The sequence below is a fragment of the Aphelocoma coerulescens genome, chromosome 4A (assembly GCF_041296385.1).
Source record: "Aphelocoma coerulescens isolate FSJ_1873_10779 chromosome 4A, UR_Acoe_1.0, whole genome shotgun sequence".
Classification (NCBI taxonomy): domain Eukaryota; kingdom Metazoa; phylum Chordata; class Aves; order Passeriformes; family Corvidae; genus Aphelocoma; species Aphelocoma coerulescens.
The window spans coordinates 21646869-21666818 of NC_091018.1; the positions used below are offsets into that span (position 1 = coordinate 21646869).

The following is a 19950-nucleotide window of genomic DNA, read 5'->3' on the forward strand; positions in this document are numbered from 1 at the left end:
GGAGCGGGCCGGGCCGGGCCGGGCCGGGAACAGCGAGGCTGAGCGCCGCGCAGCGAGACAGAAGGTGGGCGAGGCCGCCCGTCCCTCCGTCCCCGCGGGCACCGCTGCGCTCCCGGGGAGGTCCGGGCCGGTGAGGCCGCCGCGCACGCGGCACGGTCGCCACGGAAACGCGGGCGGTGCGTCTCCCTGACGTCACTTCCGCGCGGAACGGGGCGTCGCGCGGCGTCGTGCGCAGTGCAGCCATGGCGCTGTCGCGCGCGGAGCGCTGTCTCGCGCTGCTGCTGCGGCTGCTGTCGCGCGCCTGCCTCGCGCTGCTCGCGCTGCTGCCGCCGCCGCGCGTCGGCCCCGCGCGCGCCGTCCCGCGCGCCGTCCCGCCGCCGCGGCGCGCGCTCCTGCTGCTGCCCGCGCGGCGCCTGGCGGCGCTGCTCCGCGCGCGGCAGGTACCACCCGCGCCCCGGGGAGGGGGGGCAGCGGGGGGCAGCGGGGGGCAGCGGGGGGACAGCGGGGGGAAAGCGGGGCACAGCGGGGCACAGCGGGGGGAAAGCGGGGCGAAAGCGGGGCACAGCGGGGGGAAAGCGGGGGGAAAGCGGGGCACAGCGGGGGGAAAGCGAGGGAACAGCGAGGGTCTCGCTCTCCGCCGCCCAGCGGCCGCGCCTGACGGCGGTTCCCATTGTGCCCCTGCCCAGGTGACATGCATCGAGGTGGTGGAGGCGTACGTGCAGAGGATCAAGGAGGTGAATCACCTCATCAATGCCGTGGTTAAGGACAGGTGAGCTGGGGGTAGATGGCACGGTCGAGGAGACAGTGGCTCCCCGCCTGCCTCCCTTCGGGCCCCAGGCCAGGTCGCTGCGCCACGCCAGGGGCTCGGGGATCCCCGCGCCGCCACTGCAGCAGCAGCGTGCTGAGCGCCCGGCGGCCGCTCGGCCGGGATGCTCCCGGCTCCGGCAAAGACTTCCCTCAAAAGCTCCTGCCGCACTTGGGGTCTGCCCCCCCTGCGGGGACCCCCTCCTCTCTGATCCAGCGCCAGAACATCACCGGGTAACTTGTTGCAGGTTTGAGGAGGCCCTGCAGGAAGCCCAGCAGGTCGATAAGCTGCTTTCAGAGGGCCCTGGCAATGACTACCTGGAGGAGAAGTTCCCCTTGTTGGGGGTTCCCATCACTGTTAAGGAGGCCTTTTCTCTGTACGGTGGGTTTATCTTTGTGCCTCTCCAGGTCATGATTTACTCCCTCTTGGCCAAGTGCTCCCCAGAGTGGTGGGTGGCTGTGGCAGGTGCTTGGAGGGAAGTAGTTTCCCTTTCCCTGCTTTGCACCAAGCTCTGCCCGGGCTTCTGCTTTTGTGTTCTGTTGTAGCACATAGGTGCTGCAGAGCTTGTGGTGCCTCAGAGGAGCAGCCCTCACTGGGAACCTGCTTCCTGCAGACTGGGATCGTCTGGGGGCACTGGCCCTGATGCCTCCCTCCTGTTGACCTTGGCACCACAGGGATGCCCAACACCTCTGGCTTGGTCAACCGTCGTGACGTGATTGCCACCTCAGATGCCACAGTGGTGTCGCGGCTGAAGCAAGCGGGTGCCATCCCGCTGGGTGTCACCAACTGCAGCGAGCTCTGCATGTGGTACGAGTCCAGCAACAGGGTCTATGGGCGGACCAACAACCCTTATGACCTGCAGAGGATTGTCGGCGGCAGCTCAGGTGAACCCTGGCACCTCAGCACAGTCCTGCACGAGTGACAGGTTAAAATACAGCAAGGGAAGAGTTCCAAGTCTCTGCACACAGCTATTAATGTGTCCCTGGGCTCTTGCAGAGCTTACAGGCCTCTTTCCTGGGTACCACTGTAGTCTATTCGGAGGTCCAGCTACTTTGCCTCTTTTGGGTGTTTCATCTGGCATTGCTTCAGTTTGCTCTGTCGTAGTTCAGCAGGAAAATCCCTTTGGCCCGCATTCTCCAGCTGTCCCCCAGCTACCACAAAAGCCAAGGTGCCCCCCACCCCTCTTGCTTTTTAGGCCCCCACCCTCACTGCGAGGTTCTCCTGCTTTGCTGGATGATTTGCACCATAAACCTGTGGGGTTTTGCCATGTTTTCTCCTGTGCAGGTGGGGAGGGCAGTGTCCTGGCAGCTGCCTGCTCAGTCATAGGTGTGGGCTCTGACATCGGCGGCAGCATCCGGATGCCTGCCTTCTTCAATGGAGTCTTTGGCCATAAACCCACGACAGGTAGGGTTGGTGTTGGGGTCTCCTCCTCCTCCCTGCCAGCAGAAATGCCATGAGGTGGAATGGGGGCTGTGGGATGAACCCATTCAGGACACCTCTGTGCTGGTCACTGGTGGGATTGCTGTAAGGAGTCAGGTAACTCCTTGCATGGGACAAGCCAGTTGAGGGAGCACAGCTGGGCTTGGCAGCTGGGAAGCTTTTGGTGATAGAATGCCAGGCACGTGGGAGACAGGAGGGGGTTTACCCAAGTATTGTATCCTCAGAATGGGATGTTTTCACAAGGTTGGGATCTGCTGGGATGTTTCTCTGGCTTTCAGTGTACTGACTGGGTGCTTTTCCTCCCTTCCCCACCCTATGCCCCTTGCCATCAGCACTTGTGGGGTGTGCAATCCCTGGGGAACCATGTCTCCCTGTACCCAAAGACCCCCAGCAGGGCTGCCCTGTCTGGAGATGATACTCGGGGTGGTACCTGACATCTCTGCTCTCAGGGGTGGTGCCCAACGATGGCCAGTTCCCAAACGCTCACGGCGTGCGGACCAGCTACCTGTGCACAGGGCCCATGTGCCGCTACGCAGAGGACCTGGAGCCTATGTTGAGAGTCATGGCCGGTCCCGGGGTTAGCAAGTGAGTTGTTCCCACTGCTCCCAGCTGCTGAGCTGGAGTCGGCAGCTCTCACAGTGTATTAGTCCTTTGTACGAGACAGGTCTGCACCCCACCCAATTTGCTTGTTACTGATTTCCTTCCTCTGCTCCTGGCTTCAGCAGGACCTTGGCTGCTGGGACTGCCCTTCCTACCACCCATGTCCTCCAGGGAACCGGCAGCCATGAGCAGACTGATAGGTCCCCCTTCACCAGTGAGCTGTCCCACACACCCCTCCCCTCCCAGGGCTGGCCTTCCTCCTGGATATTACAGGACCTTTTTCCTGTTGTTGAATGAGTTTTCCATCCCACATCACAGCCAGTTCAGTTCCTTCAGTTCTTGGTCCATGCAACCAAGAGCGTGCTGTGTGCCAGTGAGGAGCAGAACGGAGATGGGGCACATGGGGCAGCCCTCTTTTTTGCCACAGCCTGCACACAGTTGCTTTCTCCATTACCACTTCATTTTTTCCCTGGCTCTTGTGCAATCCCAGCCTTGGCTGCAGCCAGGGTTTGTAATCACAAGGTGCTTCTGGAGAGATGAGAATTTTTCCAACAGAAACTTGCTGGGACTGAGGGGGCGGGTGAGCATCTGGATGCGTTGTGGGCAGTAGGTGTCTGTGTGTCTTCAGGTTCTCACCTTGCCTCCCTGAGGGACGGAACAGGGTCTCCTGAGGACACATAACGAGCTTGTGAGAATCTCTAGCAGCTGCAAAGGAGCTGGGGATGGATTTGTGACAAAGCACCGTTCCTTTCCCAGACTGAAACTGAATGAAAAAGTGTCACTGGAGAAAATCAAATTCCACTGCATGGATCATGATGGCGGGTCCATTTTTGTGTCGCCTGTGGACAAGGAAATCTTGCAGGCCCAAAAGAAGGTAGGAAGCAGTGGAGGATGGTACTCACTGGGGTGAACCTGAAGATAGAACTTGGGGAGGGGAAAGAGCTGCTCTGTGTGGCTCCTGCAGGGGCCAGTGGGATGAAGGACTGGGGAGGCAACATTGCATCCCAGTCCTGTGCTTTCAGGGGTTAAAAAGTGGAAAGGACTTTTTCTTCTTCAAGGCTAAAGGAGAAACAAGGGGAAGATCTTGCAAGTAGGTCCCCTTACCCTCTTCTCTGTAGTTTCCATGGGCTGATGGCAGTGCATCACATCCTTGTGGAAACAAACCTATCCTTGCACTTCCCTTCAGGTGGTGGAGCACCTTGAAAATGACCTTGGGGTCCAAGTTCAGCGTGTGGCAATCCACAAGATGAAGTATTCTTTCCAGATCTGGTCAGCCATGATGTCGTCCAAGGACAGCGAGGGGCAGGTGTGTCAGAGTGAGCTGGCAAAGGCGTAACTTGGATGGCAGCAGGGAAGAATCAGCTGTTTGGGCCAGCTGTGGAGAGCTGTAGGCTTCCAAAACCTGCCCAGGGGCTTTCCCTGCTCCATTTGCCCTCTTAGACCTCCCTTCTTCTAAAGCTGCACAGCCCCTTCTCCCTTGCTTTCCTGTGGGATGAGGCCATGGCTCTCAGCAGAGGAGCAATGTGGTAATAGGGAGGGGGAGGTTGTTTTGGCACATTGACATTTTCCGTGCAGGTTGGTATGTCAGCCAAGCAGGGGACATCCTGCCTTGCTCTTTGCCCCATGCTGTGTCTTCTGACTTGTAGGCTGGGATTAACACCCTTTGGGATGCCAGGGCAGGTAGGGGATTAGCAGCTTTCCAGCAGGAGGCCTGCCTGCGTTATTTTTCCCTGGAATTGCAGCTGCTGTGCTATGCTCTGTGCATACAGGAAAGTGTTTTGTAATAAAATAAACTTCTGGGAGTGTCATAACTTGTGCATTCCTGGTGCAGAAGCAGTGATGAAACAGCCCAGCCCCACCACACTAAGGAGGGTTTATCTGGCTCCTCTGCTCCTTCTTCCTGGTCCCATGGTCATATCATAGGAGGAAATGCCTCCCTTGCATCATGTCAGTTGGGTGCTGCTTTGGGGGCTCTCCCGTCTCCTTGCTGTCTCTGGCAGGGAAAGATACTCCTGCTGCTGCCCTGGATCAGTGTCAGAGCTGTGGAGCACTCCTGATGGGCATCTCCTGTGTAAAAGCAGGAAGGCCTCACATTGGGATAATGGGACAGCTGGAATTTCACTGTCTCTTGCCAGCCTGTGCCTCCCTGCTGCATGTTGGCTGTGCTGACGTGGGGAGCGGGTGTGTTACAGGAGGCACAAAGATTCACAGACCTGCTGGGGGACCACGGGAAGCCAGTGTGGCCGCTGTGGGAGCTGATGAAGTGGCTCGTGGGGATGTCTTCTCACACTTTCCCAGCTATCGGTAATGCTGCGAGGGGTCCTGGGAGGTGCAGAGGTAGTGGTGGGGTGGGCAAGTTGTTAAATGCAGGTATTATTACCCGTCCAATGCCCAGTGAAGGAACTCAGGGTTTGCCCTGAGCAGCTTCAGCCTAGTTTTGTAATGACACTCCGTGTCTTTGAGTGACATGCAAGCTCAAGAGAGCTGGGTGGATCTTTGATAAACGGTAGTGGGTATTGTGGGAGAAGAAGTGAGGATGATGGAGCTGAGGGCAGGGTTCACTCCTGCTGTGAGCCCTGCCAGAACTGCTACAGGCTCAGAGGGAACAGTCAGGGTCTGCACTGATCTTGTTTCATAGCAGCAGGTACTAGAGAACCCTAATTAGCGCAGTTGTGCTGCTGTCTAATGAGTGCTGGGGTCATTCTGCCAGCTCTGCTCAACCCCACTGCCTGGAAGAGCTGGAAGGAAGGGGCAGGCTGAATGCCTTTCCCTTGGCAGAGCTGGGGGGATGCTGCCCACAAAGTTGCGCTAGGGGCAATCTGCTGTGGCTACTGGCAGAGAGGAGGGTACGTGGGGGGCCTCACCAGAAGCAGGGGATGCTGCGTGTGGCTGGGTAATGTGTTTTTGTCCCACACAGCCCACAGTCCTCTCACTCACCCTTGTCCCCATTTCTATCTTTCGCTGCAGCCCTCGGACTGACAGAGAAGCTGGTGAACCTCAACCTCAGTGGGAAGGCCAAGCTGGTGAGCATGGGGAAGAGCCTACAGGAGGAGATGGAGGCGCTGCTGGGGCCGGATGGGGTGCTCCTCTACCCCTCGCACCCCACCATCGCCCCCAAGCACCACTCCCCCATCTGCATGCCCTTCAATTTTGCCTACACAGGTGAGCAGCCCTGGCTCCTGTGGAGTTGCAGCTAGGGCTGCCAGGATGGTCTCACCCATGGCAGCAGTGTGAGCTGGCAGCTGGGGTGTTGAACCCAGAGTGTTCTCATTGCTGATGGTGGGCTGTGCAGCAAAGAAGGGGGTCTTGCTGCTCCAGAGAGTGGGGCAAGGGTTGTTGTGCTTCCTGCTGTGTGGCATCTTTTACCTTTTCCAAGTCTGACTTCTATGTGTGATATTGGGGGCCTCCATGCCCCAGAGGTGTTACAGCTGCCACTGCAGTTTAGCAGGAACCTGAGAGCCTCCATCTCTTGGGGTACAGCCTGGGGGCACCCTGTGTGGGTCCCATGTGGTCTGGACACCTCAGTGCTAGTGTCAGTGCTGCCTGGCTTTGGAGTGATGGAGGGCTGGTGCCTGGGGCAGGAATGTCCCATATTTGGCATGCCATGGTGTGTGCCATCCTTGATGTGGGCACTGTGAATCTGATCAGTGATGTCCTTCGTCACCATGTCTCAGCAGTGCTGCATGAAGCACCAGCTCCCAGGATGTTGGTGCTGTGTAGCAGCAGCTTGCCTGCCTGGGGTGGGAGGGCCGGGCAGTGATGGTTTCCAGTCACTGTGCTCACTCTGATCCATCCAACCTTCTCTCTTGCAGCCATCTTCAATGTCCTGGGCCTGCCGGTGACCCAGTGCCCGCTGGGGCTGGGCAGCGAGGGGCTGCCACTGGGCATCCAGCTGGTGGCAGCCGCCTACAATGACCACTTGACACTGGCAGTGGCCCGGTACCTGGAGAAGGCCTTTGGAGGATGGGTTTTACCGGGGAAAGTTTAGCCTTGGGAGGCAGGGACAGAGACAGTGGCAAGTGCTGATGCTTGATCCCATCATGGCACTGCCTGCTCCCTCTGCATCCCCCTGTGCCCTCCTGGGGGTGGCTGGTGGTGCCTCCAGCCCAGGAACAGCTGGGCTGTTGCCACTGGAGTCCTCATCCCTGTGGCACCCTCTCATGGAGAGACGTGCCTTCCCTGAACCCCTCAGGAGCCCCAGTGCCGCAGTCTGAGGATGTCCTGCCTGCATCCTGCCTGCAGTGGGCACTCACCCACCTTTTCCAGACCGTGGAGTTGGCCAGCTCTGTGACCCTTCTGCTTTCAAAATGCTGAGTGAGAGCTGGGCAGAGGATGTGCTTCCAGACTGCTGGGGCCAGCTGTGCAGCACCCCTCGGGGCTGCCTGGGCCCATGGGGATCCTCCTTGGCCTGACCCTACCCACAGGGCTGGACTGTGCCTGCTGCACCCAGGCTTGCCAGCCTCTACAGTCCTCCCACGTTCCTGCAGGCTTCCTCCCCACCCTGACCGAGAAGGGGGAGAGAGGGGTTGAGGGGGCTGGAGGAGCCATAGGCCTGCCTCACCAGCAGCACTTTGTGGGGTGGTGGGTGTCTGCAGCTGTCAGGCACAGCTGAGAGCATTTGCAGCCCTGGATGAAGCATTTCCTGCTTGTGTCTTCCCCTTCTCTCTGGGAGGATCATCCTGCCTGACTGGCATCCCCTGCCACCTGTCCTGCTGAGCTGCCTGGCCTCTGCCCCAGGAGCAGACATGGACAGCAGTGTGAGTGGCTCATCTGAGCAAGCAGCAAGCACAAGGTGTTCTCATTGAGGGAGGTATTAAAGAGCGTGTCCAGTCTACTGTGGCTGTGTGTCCTTTTCCTCATGGCTGTTACCCTGCCAGCTCATATCAGGCCCCAGCCCATCTCTACCAGGGATGTGTCAGGGCTGCCCAGCTGCTGGCCATTGGAGTGGTGCAGGGACAACAGTGGGGATGCTGGCATTGGCCCCAGGGGTGGCACTTGGCCACTCCAGGACTCTTGTTTTGGAATGGCCAGGCTGACAGTGACTCCTGGGCTCCTGGCAGAGCTGAAGGGTGCTTATGAGCCCCACATGCTGCTGTCAGTGGCTCTGTTAGTCTTGTAATGGTTGCACAGCTCCTGGGAAGCACAAGCACAAGCCAGAGGCCTGGAGCTCTTGAGGGTGAGATGCAGAGCCACATGCAGGTCCCTTGTGCTCTCCAGGGCAAAATGAGGGGCCCCAGTCCTGTGTGTCCAGCCTGTAGCACTGATCTTGGCAAGGATAAAACCTGGTATTGGTTTTGCTGGGATGTCCTGACCTGTGTCTGCCCTGCCATGTGTCACCCCGGGCCTGACCCCTTGTGCTTTTCTCTGTCCCCACACCACTGCTGGTCCCCGCAGGGGTAGCGTAGGAAGCTGCGATGGCGTGCTGGGACAGGCTGTGCCTCAGCACTGGTGTGCAGAGGGCACTGCTGAGCGGCTGCGCCCAGCTGGGACGTTGCTAACGAGGAAGCAAGGAAGGAAAAAAACAAACCCTGGCTCAGCAAAGGAGGTACAAACCACCCAAGTCAAATCACGTCTCCCAGCGTGGTGGCACAGATAACACGGACCTGTCCCCCATCTGGAGGAAGCAGGGCAGCTGAGCAGACCGTGGTAACGCTTCCTGTGAACACTCGGAGCCAAACGTGGGGTTGCTGAGCTGAGGGTGTTGCGTTTAACAGAGCGTGGTGGGCAAGGTGGGTTCCTGATACCGCAGAGAGAAAATGCTGGATCAAGGTAGGGGGGAGTGCTGGTGCTTCAGGGTGGTGTGATGGGGATGCAGACAAATCCCCACAATCTCAGTTATTGCCTCAACATGGGGAAGATTGCGGGAATTTTCCCTCTGGCCATGGCTGAAGGGGAATGGATGTGCTGGAGTTCAGAGGGGGGCTGGCAGGGACCAGTCTGCAGTCAACCTTGCTGCTTCAGGGAAGCATTGTGCTGCCTTCTGCAGTGGGAGCAGCCCTGTCCCTGCCTGCATAGGCAGCCGGTGCTAGGGTCTCCATCAGTTCCCCAGCTCTGTGACTCCACAAACCCCAAGAACAGCCCTGGAGACTCCTTCTCCCTCCAGGCAGAAATGCTGCTGCCTTCAAAAGGCTCTGTTGCAAGGCCAGGAGGGCTCTTGCTGGCCTCAGGGTGGGGGGAATCCCTAGACCAACTGCCTGCGCTTCGGCTCTGATGTTTCAGAAGTCTCACCTCAGCCCTCGCCCACAGTTTACAGCTGCACGTCCCTGCTTGTTGACTGTTCCTCTTTGTTTCAAGCTCTTAATGCTGCAAGGGATAGAGAAAGCATGGGGGGAATGTTTTGTACCCACGTGCCGAGGTGGTAGCACTTGTAACATGAGTGCAGAGTCAGCATGAAATGGGAAGAGCGAGTGGCAGTGGTGAGCCAGCCCCATGGGTGTCCCGTCTGGCCAGGGGTGCTTTCGCCCCTCCGCCTCTGGAGGTGGCCCTGGGCTCCCCACCTTCACGGGGGAATGTGTCCCCACAACCAGAAGGTTGGTGTGGTGGCCTCAAAACCCTTGCATGTCTGCTCCAGGAGAGGAAGGTTACCTCCATGACCGTCAAGAGCAGGGAAAGATTCCTGATGGCTGAATGGTGAGGCAAGGCCAAGGTAAGGAGAGACTGGCCAGGTGTCAGATGCAGGTGTCCAGCAGGATCAGCCTCTGCTGTGGTTTGCAGTCTGAGGTCTCTTCTTACAGCCCAAGAGGGTCCCTCATTGTGCCCCATTTTGCCTTGTGGGTGCCGTCACACATGGCCAGGGAGGCTGTGGGATGGCAGGGGGGGGGGGGGGGGTGTCCTGGCAGTGGTGTCACAGGTTGAGCCAGTGTGAGTCATGCCCAGAGCTGGGCTGAGTCACCTCCCCAGTGGTGTGAGCATCAGGTGAGGAGCTTTCTCAGACCCACATCCCGGTGACAAAGGCAGCATGGCTTCTCACCACAGGGTGCCAGAGGTGGGTGCAACAGAAGGTCACTGCAGCACGTGCACAGTGCCACAGCAGTGTGGCAGCTGCCCACTGTCCCTGCAGGTTCACTTACCACCACAGCCCTGAAGGCACCTGCCCTGCTGCACCCCCAGGGTGCAGCAGAAGGTCCCCTGCCCCTCCACTGTGGACACCTCTATGCCACAATAGGTATGTGGACTTCATGGGGCAGTCTCACTGGCTGAAGCTTCTGAGAATAATACCCTGTTTTTAATCTCAGGTCCCAGCAGCCCGTCATGTCTGTGGGTAGCGAAACAGCTCCAGCACACCCATCCCTTTCCATGGCCCCCGGTGCGGCAGCGTAGTGTGGGGGCAGATGGATGGGCTGTGGTAGGATGAGCCCTGTCCTGCACCTGCTGCTGTTCCTGGCCAGCTGCTCCCTGCTCCAGGGTAAGCCAGTGCTGAAGATGTCACCACAGTCTGGGGGGGGCCCTGGCTGCAGGGCAGGGGGAGGCACAGGGTCACCTCTCACACCTACTGAAGGTACCTGGGAAGAGGAGGGGCCCAAGTGATCATCAAGGTGTGATGAGAAAGTGTCTTGGGGTGACTTTCTGATGTGTATCCCCTCTCACTGCTCTATGCCCAGAAATTTTAAGTTTTGTGCCTGCTTTGCTTTCTCCTAATTCTTATCTCACAGAAGGAAAATAGGTAAGTAATGGATATTTTGAACCAAACCACTACAGAAAGAAAACCCCAGGATCAGCAGCAGCTGTGTCAGGGTGTTGTCTCTCCTGTTTTGTCAGCTGTGTCTCTGCTTTGGCAGAAGCATGGACAAGGTGCTCTCAGTGTGCGAGGCACTGGGGGGATGCAGGTGCTGAGCACCTGCTTTGAAGTCAATGTTTGCCCATGCTGGGCTGAAGCTGGGGAACCTGTGCATCAGGCCACAAGGTGACTCTGCAGGACGCTGCCCTATGCCCCTCTCCTCCCTCTCCAGGGATGCTACTGCGTCCACGGGACGTGAAGCTGGAGGCACGGAACTTCCACGTCTGGCTGCACTGGAAGCCAGACCCCAGCTCACCCAGCTATGCCACTTATGAGGTGGAGTGGAGGAACAGGTAGGTGAGGAGAAAGAGGTGAAGGGATCTGGTCTTCTTACACCCTGGCAGAGGCTGTTGGGGACCCCTGGCAGCCAGAGGATTGCTGTCTGGCAGTAAATGCCACAGAGTGACAGAGCAGTGGAGTTGGCTTGTCCCACCCCTGCACATGCAAGGTCAGCTCAGGACTGTGTCCTGGTGGGTTTTGAACAACTTCAGGACAACCTCCCTGGACAGCTTGGTCCCTTTCCTGGTCACTTGCCCAGTAACAAACTAAGGGGTTGCTTTTGGACTGAGGTTTTGGATTTGGGTTTTTTCCCATGATGCTAAATGGGATTTCCTGTATTTCAACCTGTGCCTGCCACCTCTTGTCCTTTTGCCAGGCACCACTGAAAGGAAGGCTCTGTCCTCTTTTCTCCATGTTGATAAGACCCCCCCAGCCAAAGTCACCTTTCTCTGAGGCTCAGCTGTCACCACTCCCTCGGTTTCCCTCGTACCACAGAGCCTCAACAGCCTCAACCCCTTGGTGGGTTCTCCCTGCCACGACTGTGTGTTTTCTCATTGTGGAGAGCACAGGTCAGGGCACAGCGCCAGGTGCCATCTGTCCCCAGGAGGGAGTCAGCTTGCTGGTGACACCCCTCCTCATGCATCCTGGGATGCTGTTGGCTGATACCTGGGCTTTCCTACACTTTCCACATGGGCAGGATGGCAGCGGCTGGGCAGCCCTCCCTTTGGGCTGGGAAGGTGCTGAGAAGAAGCAATCCCTGTGCTTTTTCCCTGGGCAGAACCTCGAACTGGACCAAGGCAGGTGCCTGCGGGGGGAACAGCAGAAGCTCCTGGGTGTGTGAGCTGTATTTTGACAGGATTCACGATATCTACTGGGCACGGGTGAGAGCGGTGGCCAGAGGTGAGCAGTCCGAGTGGGCCAGTTCCAGCGAGCTGCAGCTGTACAGAGACAGTAAGGACCGGGAGCTGCTCCAGCTGGGCTCTTCCTGGGGGGGCCAAGGGGGAGAAGGGTCCTTGGAGAGATCTGATGGGATATAGTGGGAAACCATATGAGGATACTGGAGGGAAATGAGCCAAGAGACCTAACCAGAGGAAAGGGATGGGGCAGAGCTGCTGGAGGAGGGCTGGTGAAGAGCAAAAGGACAGAGGAGACACAGTGAGGTGAGGACCATGGATAGGAGGCCCCAGGCCCGCGAGGCACCATGAGAATTTGGGTCTCTGGGGAACACAGCGAGATGGGGCAGGAAAGGATATGATTCTCATATCTCCGTATGTGAGAATATGAGCCTTTTGAAAGGCTCACCTTCCTCCCCTGTCATGGTCTGGGAGTTTTTGCCCCAGCAAGATGAAGCTGGTGCAGGCAGGGGCAGAGCCTCTGGTGATCCACTCACCCTGACTATTGTGTTTGCCAGATGTGGGAATGTGCCTCTTCTCAGTCACAGACTGGCTGTTCTGTCCAAAAAGCCTGGTGGTTTCTTGGAGCTAGAAAATTTTCAGGACCCTGCCCTGACCCCCATCACAGGGGTTGTTGCAATAAACTGAATGTGTGAGCAGCTAAATGGGTTCTACGTTGGCAGTTTGCATTCCCTTGTTCATTCCCTCTGCATCCAACTGGCATGGAAATGGGTGCACTCAGAAAGTGATTGCTGGCCTTGGCAGTGGGTTTCCAGGCCCTGGTGGATGGCTCAGGGGTGAAGGCCTCAGCAGTGGGAGCTGGTGGTGCTGCAGGTCTGTCAGTGTGAAGAAGAGGCAGAAGCAGTGCTGGCTGTCATGAAGACCTGGTGGCTGCCATTCCTAGAGCTGGTTTCAGAGCACAAAGTGCCATCAGGCAAGACCCAAGGAGCTTCTGTGCTCTGGGAGGGGAATGTCAGATAGAAAAATATCATTTCTAGAGAAACAAAATGCCTGCCTTCCTTTGAAGGCCTTAATTTTCTATTTTTCCCCCCTCCCTATAGCAATTGTTGGCCCCCCCAAGTTGTCCTGGCTGCTACAGGATCAAATCCTCAGCGTAAACATCATCACACCACTCACTCCCTACCAGAGAAGAGCTGGTTCCTACAAGCCAGTCGACCGAGTGCTGCTGAAGCTGTGGTACTGGCTACACCTGTACGAGGGGAACCTGCTTGTCCAGCAGGTGCGTGGTAGCTGGGCAGGGCCCAGAGCTGCAGGGCTTGCACAAGCTCTCTGGGTGCAGCAAAGCCACCATCTCAGGTTGCAGTGGTGTGGGGGTGGCTTTGCCGCAGCCCTGCCCACACCTGGCTGTGTGTGCAGGTGTCAGGTGCTCTGCACCCCCAGTCTGGGGCTCCCACCTCAGCGAGGCAGGAGACCCCTTCCCTCCCCTGGGTAAGAAGAACTGGACTGGTTCTGTTCAGATGAAAGGTGATGCCACAGGTGTTTCAGGAGATGCTCTGGGAGCTGAACACCTCCTGGGGCAAAGAACCGAGTGTTGGAGGTGCCCAGGAGGAGGGACCATGGGGCAAGTGCGATGCTGAGGCTGCACAGAGCAGTGGAGCCATGCACAAACCCCACCTCCAGCCACTGTGGCCACCTGTCGCATCTGCTTTCAGGTACCCTGCAAACGGAGCAGTGAGGAAGTGCCTTGCACCTTTGGGCACCTGAAGCCCAGCACACAGTACTGTGTCCGGACGGTGGCTGCAGACATGGCAAGGGAGCGGAGCCGGGAGGTTGAGCAGTGCCTGGTGACTCCAGAAGGCCCTGCAGGTGGGAGGACTCTCACCATCTCAGCTGGCACGGTTGCATCTCAGGTCCTGCTCATAGCACAAACTTGTGTGTAGGTGTGGGCCCCTCACCCCCAGCCACTGTGGTGAGGGTTGTTGCCCAGTGGGGACCTCTCAGGGCGATGCTTTCTCGTCATCTGCCTTGGGCTTGCCTCCTGAAATGTCCCAGCCTGGCATGGATGGGAAACACTGATGGAGGGTGGGCTGGGAGGGATGTGTTTGAGTGACCCCTTAGCCTGCTGTGACCTCCCGGCAGGCTTTCCATGGGACCTTGCCATGCTGAGTGCCTTCTTCCTGCTGCTGCTACTGAGTGTGGCCGGGCTCTGCTTCATCCAGCTGCATGTCTTCCCCAGCCCTCTGGAGACGCGCCTCCCAAAAGCACTGGTGAGTGAAGATCCTCCTCCAGCCTCTGCCTTCTGTGTAGCCATAGCCGAGCCAGGGTTCCCTGCATTTGCAGGGGCTCAGCACCTCCTTTCCTCCAACTCTCACACCACCAAGCCCATCTTGGTATCCAGGTGCCTTCCCTGCTGTCTGAAGCACGGTCCCCCAAGGAGAAGGTACTGGTGGAGGGCATCAGTCAGCCATCCGTCACAGTGGAGGATGGGGTCTCAGGCAGTGCAGCCCTCAGTGTTCAGCACAGTTTTTCACCCCTAAGTTGGCAGGGCTTTGGCCAGCTGAGGCTGACCATGTCACTGCTTGTGTCCTCACAGGCTCTCCAGAACAGCGAGCTGAGTGTGGCCATACAGGTTCCTCCCCTCGAGCTTGAGGAGGACCCACTGGCCCTGTTCCTGCAGACTGAGCTCCCCTCCCACAGGCCATCCACAGCTGGGCAGACATCAACCACAATCCCACAGCCCCTCCGAGGCCTTGCCCAGGATGTGAGTGGCTACTGTGCCAATGGCTTTGGCCCAGACTGCCCTGAGGGAAGAGACCCATCCTGCACCCACAGCCAGCTGGGGCATGCCTGGGGTTCTCTGGTCCCATCACGGCTGGAGAAGGATGGGGAGACAGGTGATAGGGATGATGTGCCAGAACAGCCAGTGCCAGTGGGACTGACTGGAAACAGCTACATAGGTGACAGGGACAGCCAGACACCTCAGATATGGCTCCCCCTGCACCTCCAGCTTTACTTTAAAGGCCAGTGCCCAGCCCTGGGAGCCGGCAGCCACCTTCCTCTGCCCATGCCGAGCAGGAGCTGCAGCCAGGAGTACCTGCAGGAGAGTCTCGGCACGGCTGGACACTGGGTCCGGCTCAGCTCCGTGAAGATCCCGGCCAGTGCTGAGGAGGAGGGAGGGCAGCTCCTCTCTGCTCTCCAACCCCTGCTGGGTGTCGAGACTGAGCCAGAGCCAGGTGACAGCGCCGTGCAGCGAGGCTACTCGGAGCAGGCAGAACTGGGTGTCTCCAGCCCCTGCCAGCTGCTCCCCTCGCCCCTCAGCGTCCCGCAGGCACCTGCTTTCTCTGGCTACGAGCCACGTGCCCCATCTGGCAGTGAGAAGTGGGGGCACCCTGGAGCTCCCCGGCTATGATGCCTGCCTGTCCCAACCTGCTGGTGCCGGGCTGGGGATGGGAGTGGGGCAGGCAGAGGCATATTCTGGGCACGACCGCCAAGGATGGGCACGATCCAGAGCTTTCCTCTGGGGTTTGGTGCTCTTGAGACAAAGCATAAGGAGCATGGACCAAAGCTGAACACCCAAAACTCTTACCTATTTATCTGTCTGTATGTGTGCATGTATGGTACAGTACCTATACTAATGCAAATGTATGTAACACTCATATATACATATATATTTATAAAGCTCTTTAATGAAAGAATGTTGGGGTTTTTTACTTCTGTGGAAATGCTGATCGTGTGCTGGAGCTGGTTTTAAATATCACTAATTTATTATAGAAAACTGGCTTCTCTATTCATTGTTTCTGTGTTAGAGACATAGCACGGCCCTTCCCTGTGCAGCAGTCAGGAAAGGCACTGGGTAAACTTGGGGCTTTCCTGGCAGGAAATTGCACCCACAATCTCTGTCTCGCCATCCTGTGGGAAAAGACTGGTTTTTAGCACCATGGGGATACATTTATTATTCCTGCTGCCAGCACTGAAGTGATTTACAACTGAGAAGCTCTGCTCTGCAGTTGTCCCGTGGGATGTGTTTTGAGGCTGTGCCTGAAGCCACAGAGGCAAGGGGAAACATCCTTGTGCTGTGCCACAGGCTGGGATCAGTGGAGTCAAAATGTGGTGACAAATCCAGGCTCCTGGACTCACAAGAATTACTCTGGATCTGGGAAGAGGTGAGAAATGGGTGTCTAGCATCCGGGCAGCTGGTGGAGGGGATGGAGGTACAGTGCTGCCAGTCTTGGGGAGCCTTTGGGGCTGTGCAGAGCCATGTTCCAACCCTGTGAGTCACCCCTGACACCCCAGCCATGTTCCATCCCTGCCTTGTACTGCAGGCTGACCCCACAAAGGTCCATGAGGGAGCAGAGATCCACCTGCAGTCTGGGGAGGACCCCACACTAGATGCCCAAATGAGGCCATGACTCCATGGGAAGCTCATGGCTGGAGCGAGCTCCTGGCAGGCAGGACCTGTGGCCCCATGGAGAGAGGAGCCCAGGCTGAAACAGGTTTGCTAACAGGACTTGGGACCTTGTAGGGAGAGCGATGGAGCAGCTTTTGGGGTGTGCCTGGAATCCAGCCCAGGTCAATCCCACACAGACAATGTGAGGATGTGTGGTGTATTGAAAAAATTGAGCTGAATTAACAAAAAAAAAAAAAAAAAATTGAAAAGACAGTCCCAAGAGCTGCTTGAGGAACACATGTATTGCCCATACGCTTTTTGCTGCCTACGAAGTTGGTGTCCAGTCCCTCACAGTCTCTGATCTGCCTCAAGGTCATGGTCAAGCCCTACATGCCTGGAGCCCTGTTTGATCAGTTACCTCATCCCCATAGCCCACAGGGCCTCCAATCCCATGCCACTCTGGAAGGTCACTGCATGGTCTGAGGCACAGACTGACTGACTGTCAGAGCTGCTCCACTGTTTGTGCCACAGACTCTGGGCAGGAGCCACATCCCAGGCAGGAGCTTGTCCAGACCCAGCAGATTGTCCATCATGCTGCTCCAGCCCAGTCCTGGGTGGTTTGCCAGGACAGGGGACCAGTGCAGTTTCTCCCGGTCTGGGTCCCACAACTGCTGTGTTGTGGGTGCTGGGCTTGTGCCAGGGCTGTGCTCTGATCACAGCTGGCCAGGTCTCTGCAGGTCAGAAGAGGACCAGCTCTTTCCTGAGTCTGTGGCAGGACACTGGTGATTCGGGCAGTCACTCACTGGCAGCAGGGGCTTGCCCTGGCTCAGGGGTGGCTGAACAGCTGGAATGTTCCCACTCATATGAAAGAGTTGTTCATGGGGAGTGGAAAAAGACAGAAGGCTTGTGACATTTCAAGATGGCATTTAGCAGCTGAAGTTTCCGAGTGGATGTGAGAGGGGGTTTCTGCTTTGCTTTGGAGGTGCAAGCAGCATGCAGGTTTCTGCAGAACCACAGAGAGAAAGTGCAACATTCACTGCGGGGTGAGGTCCCAGCATGTCGCAAGAGAGACCTGTCACCACTGTGTGCACCACAGGGCCTGGGTGGAGTGTCTGTATTCAATCGCACTTTGGTCTACCTGGCCCGGTGTTATATGCTGAACAAGACTGGACTGCGCTGGAGGATGGACCTGCACAGGACACTGGCCTAGTCCCTCCATCACCACTGCAGCCTCAGTCACACACATACAGCCAGGTCCTCCCTCAGCATTCCATGCTTCCTCCACAGCCTGGAAAGGGCTGAGCCAGCGACTGGGCCTTAGGCACCCAGCCCACTCTACAGCATCATCATCTCAGAGGTCAGATGCCATCTCTGGTGCTGGCCTTGGGCCCATGGCACAGCGCTGTGCCTGCAGGTACTGGTGCAGGGGCTGGTGAAAGCTCTGACTCACCACGATCAATTGGCTGTTCCTGTCTTCTTTCCGTGGTGTTTTCAGATTCTGCTGGTGTCAGATCAAAGCAACAAGAGGGATGCAGCTGCAAACAGCTCTTTATTAGAAACAGCAGGTTTAGGACTGTGCAAGAGCATATTTCTTATTACTAATTCTCAGAGAGCAGAGCTGCCAGCCTATGAAAGTGGTGCACAGTGGAAAATTGCTCTTTGGGGGCTAATGGGGCTTTCACAGTCACTGAGTGGGAACCATTGTGCCTGACAACCATGAGAGATGTGGTGGCTCCTGAAATGATGGGGAAAAATCAAGCTCTAATATTTTGCAGGCTGCCAGTACCCAGGAGCATTCCCATTTGCCTTTAAAAGCCATGGGAGGCAGAGTTGCAAAGAGCAGAGTCTGCTCTGCTCCTGTGCCCACCCTGCCACCTCTCTGGGACAGCCCAGAGCCACCCCAAATCCTCACAGCCACCTCAAGCGTTGTCCAGCACATCTGTGTATGTGGCAAAGACCTGGGACCTCACTGAGGCCCTGTCACTCAGCCTCCCTGTGCAAGTTGCCTTTGTGATGGCTCTGTAGCTCCAGGTGGGTCCCTGAAGCAGCACAGGGCAGCAACATTGGAGCTTGTTGGGGTTTTAGTTTAGTCCTAGTTTTTTTTCTTGTTAAAGGAATTTTTTCCCATATGCATGTTGCTAGGGGACAAATGGCCATACTTAAGAGAAGACAAAAGGGCCTCGCCAGGCTTTTTGTTTTCACCTGGATGTGAGTTCAGTTCACTCTCAGCGCCCGGAGAGAGAGGCTGCAGCGAGGAGAGTTGCTGGTTCCTGTTTTTCGGCCGTCTTTCTTTCTGCTGGAAACAACGCCGGGATCCCAGGGCTGCTTTCCCTGCCCTGCTGGAGGCTGGGCTGCGGCCACCCTGCCCCGCTGCTGCTTCGAGCCTTCGCTACGCTGTAGCCGTGCTTGCCCTGCCTGCCTGGAGCCCCGGGGGGTTCCCCTTTTGGATACATCTCGTCTGCCACCCGGGATTTGTGTTTGTCCCTGCCGCTCCAGCCTGCCGTTCCAGCCTGCTGTTCCCGAGAGTCCGGGATCAGCTGCCCAGGGCTTTGTGAAACCTTTGTCCCATCCCTTCCCCGGGATCCCAGGGCACCAGAGCAGCCGCGTGCTCCCCGAGCTCGCTCCGGAGCGCCCCCTGCAGCCGCGGGGGAACCATCGCACCTGCCCTGCTCACCGGGAGCCGCCAGCGCCCCTGCCGGCTGCGAGCGGAACTGCACCCGAGGGGAAAGGGCCTGACAGCCGAGAAGGCTGGGACTGGGTTTGGGATTGTTTGCTGTTACTGCCATTGTTGTTGTTGTTTTGTTTGACTGGTTATCTATCTATCTATCTATCTATCTATCTATCTATCTATCTATCTATCTATCTATCTATCTATCTAGATATAGTAAAGAACTGTTATTCCTATTTCCCACATCTTTGCCTAAAGGCCCTTGATTTCAAAATTATAATAACTCAGAGGGAAAGGGGTTATATCTGCCACTTCAAGGGAGGCTTCTGCCTTCCTTAGCAGACACCTGTCTTTCAAAACCGAGACAGAGCTGTCCTGCTGGACTCCATCCTTCAGCCCAAAAAGGCTTTGTGTTTTGACAGGTCTGAATTGCAATGTCCAAGCCACTGGCTCCTGCTGCACCTTTCTCTCAGTGGTCTTAGCTGCTTGGCTTGGTTGGGAAGCCCACTAGGATGTGGGTGGAGACTGTGAGAGCCCCAAAAGCCAGAGCCTGAGTGTGGTATGTTTGGAGGATGTGCATGAAGAGGGCTGCAGGGCTGACAGGCTGCAGAGAGGTGAACTTGCTGGCTCAGACCAGTGTGGTTTCTCTCCAAGCAGGAGCTTTCCTGCAATTCCTACATGAAGTCCTACTTCATGTGCTGGTCTGGCAGTGCCCTCACCTGGGGATGTGTGGCAAGTGTCTGCACTCAGGATGTGCCATGGGCACCCTGAGGGAGTCATACACCACCTAGCTCGGTCACCAGGTCCCCTTACTCCACAGGACAACCTCCTGTGTTGGATGGAGCTACCTCACCACTCACCACTGCTGTTCCCGGGGTCTGTGACACGTGGCCAGTTCTTGTGCTTCCCATCCTTCAGGTGCATATCAGGGGATTTCTGGTCCTGTAGCCTATGGGAACAGCAGCTCAGGTCAATACTGTCCCACTTCCTGGCACTGCTCCAGTAGCTCTCTGCCCCTAGGATCATTCATGCTCCTGCTGACAGACAGAACCAGCAAGCTGCCCTGAGTTGTGTGCATGTTGGCTCACAATGCACTCTGAGTTTGGAGGGGTTCTGTGCTTCCTCCTCATGGCACCACAG

The 19950-nt window shown here is 57.2% G+C and overlaps 2 protein-coding genes across 7 annotated transcripts; both read left to right on the plus strand.

Moving 5' to 3' along the window:
* The first annotated feature begins 211 nt into the window (after nt 1-211).
* Nucleotides 212-7679, plus strand: FAAH2 (fatty acid amide hydrolase 2). 3 transcript variants are annotated; one of them, XM_069015811.1, is made up of 12 exons: nt 212-440; nt 687-769; nt 1053-1186; nt 1480-1689; nt 2090-2209; nt 2695-2830; nt 3602-3719; nt 4032-4151; nt 4421-4525; nt 5038-5149; nt 5813-6007; nt 6658-7679. In XM_069015811.1, exons 1-12 carry the CDS (start codon nt 243-245, stop codon nt 6831-6833), a joined length of 1707 nt encoding a protein of 568 aa, XP_068871912.1. In that variant the 5' UTR covers nt 212-242; the 3' UTR covers nt 6834-7679. The 3 variants fall into 3 exon arrangements, with proteins under 3 accessions (XP_068871912.1, XP_068871910.1, XP_068871911.1); XM_069015809.1 differs by lacking the exon at nt 4421-4525 and having other exon boundaries at nt 213-440; nt 5813-5868; nt 6658-6775; XM_069015810.1 differs by lacking the exon at nt 4421-4525 and having other exon boundaries at nt 217-440.
* Nucleotides 7680-7765: 86 nt separating this feature from the next.
* Nucleotides 7766-16411, plus strand: LOC138110649 (interferon lambda receptor 1-like). Of its 4 annotated transcripts, XM_069015805.1 has the most exons (8): nt 7766-9491; nt 10081-10250; nt 10795-10915; nt 11599-11852; nt 12856-13034; nt 13468-13621; nt 13895-14022; nt 14349-16411. In XM_069015805.1, the coding sequence occupies exons 2-8, from the start codon at nt 10181-10183 to the stop codon at nt 15162-15164; spliced, it is 1722 nt and encodes a 573-aa protein (XP_068871906.1). In that variant the 5' UTR covers nt 7766-9491; nt 10081-10180; the 3' UTR covers nt 15165-16411. The 4 variants fall into 4 exon arrangements, with proteins under 4 accessions (XP_068871906.1, XP_068871907.1, XP_068871908.1 ...); XM_069015806.1 differs by lacking the exon at nt 7766-9491 and having other exon boundaries at nt 9697-10250; nt 11599-11801; XM_069015807.1 differs by lacking the exon at nt 7766-9491 and having other exon boundaries at nt 9697-10250; nt 11680-11852.
* The last annotated feature ends 3539 nt before the right edge of the window (nt 16412-19950 follow it).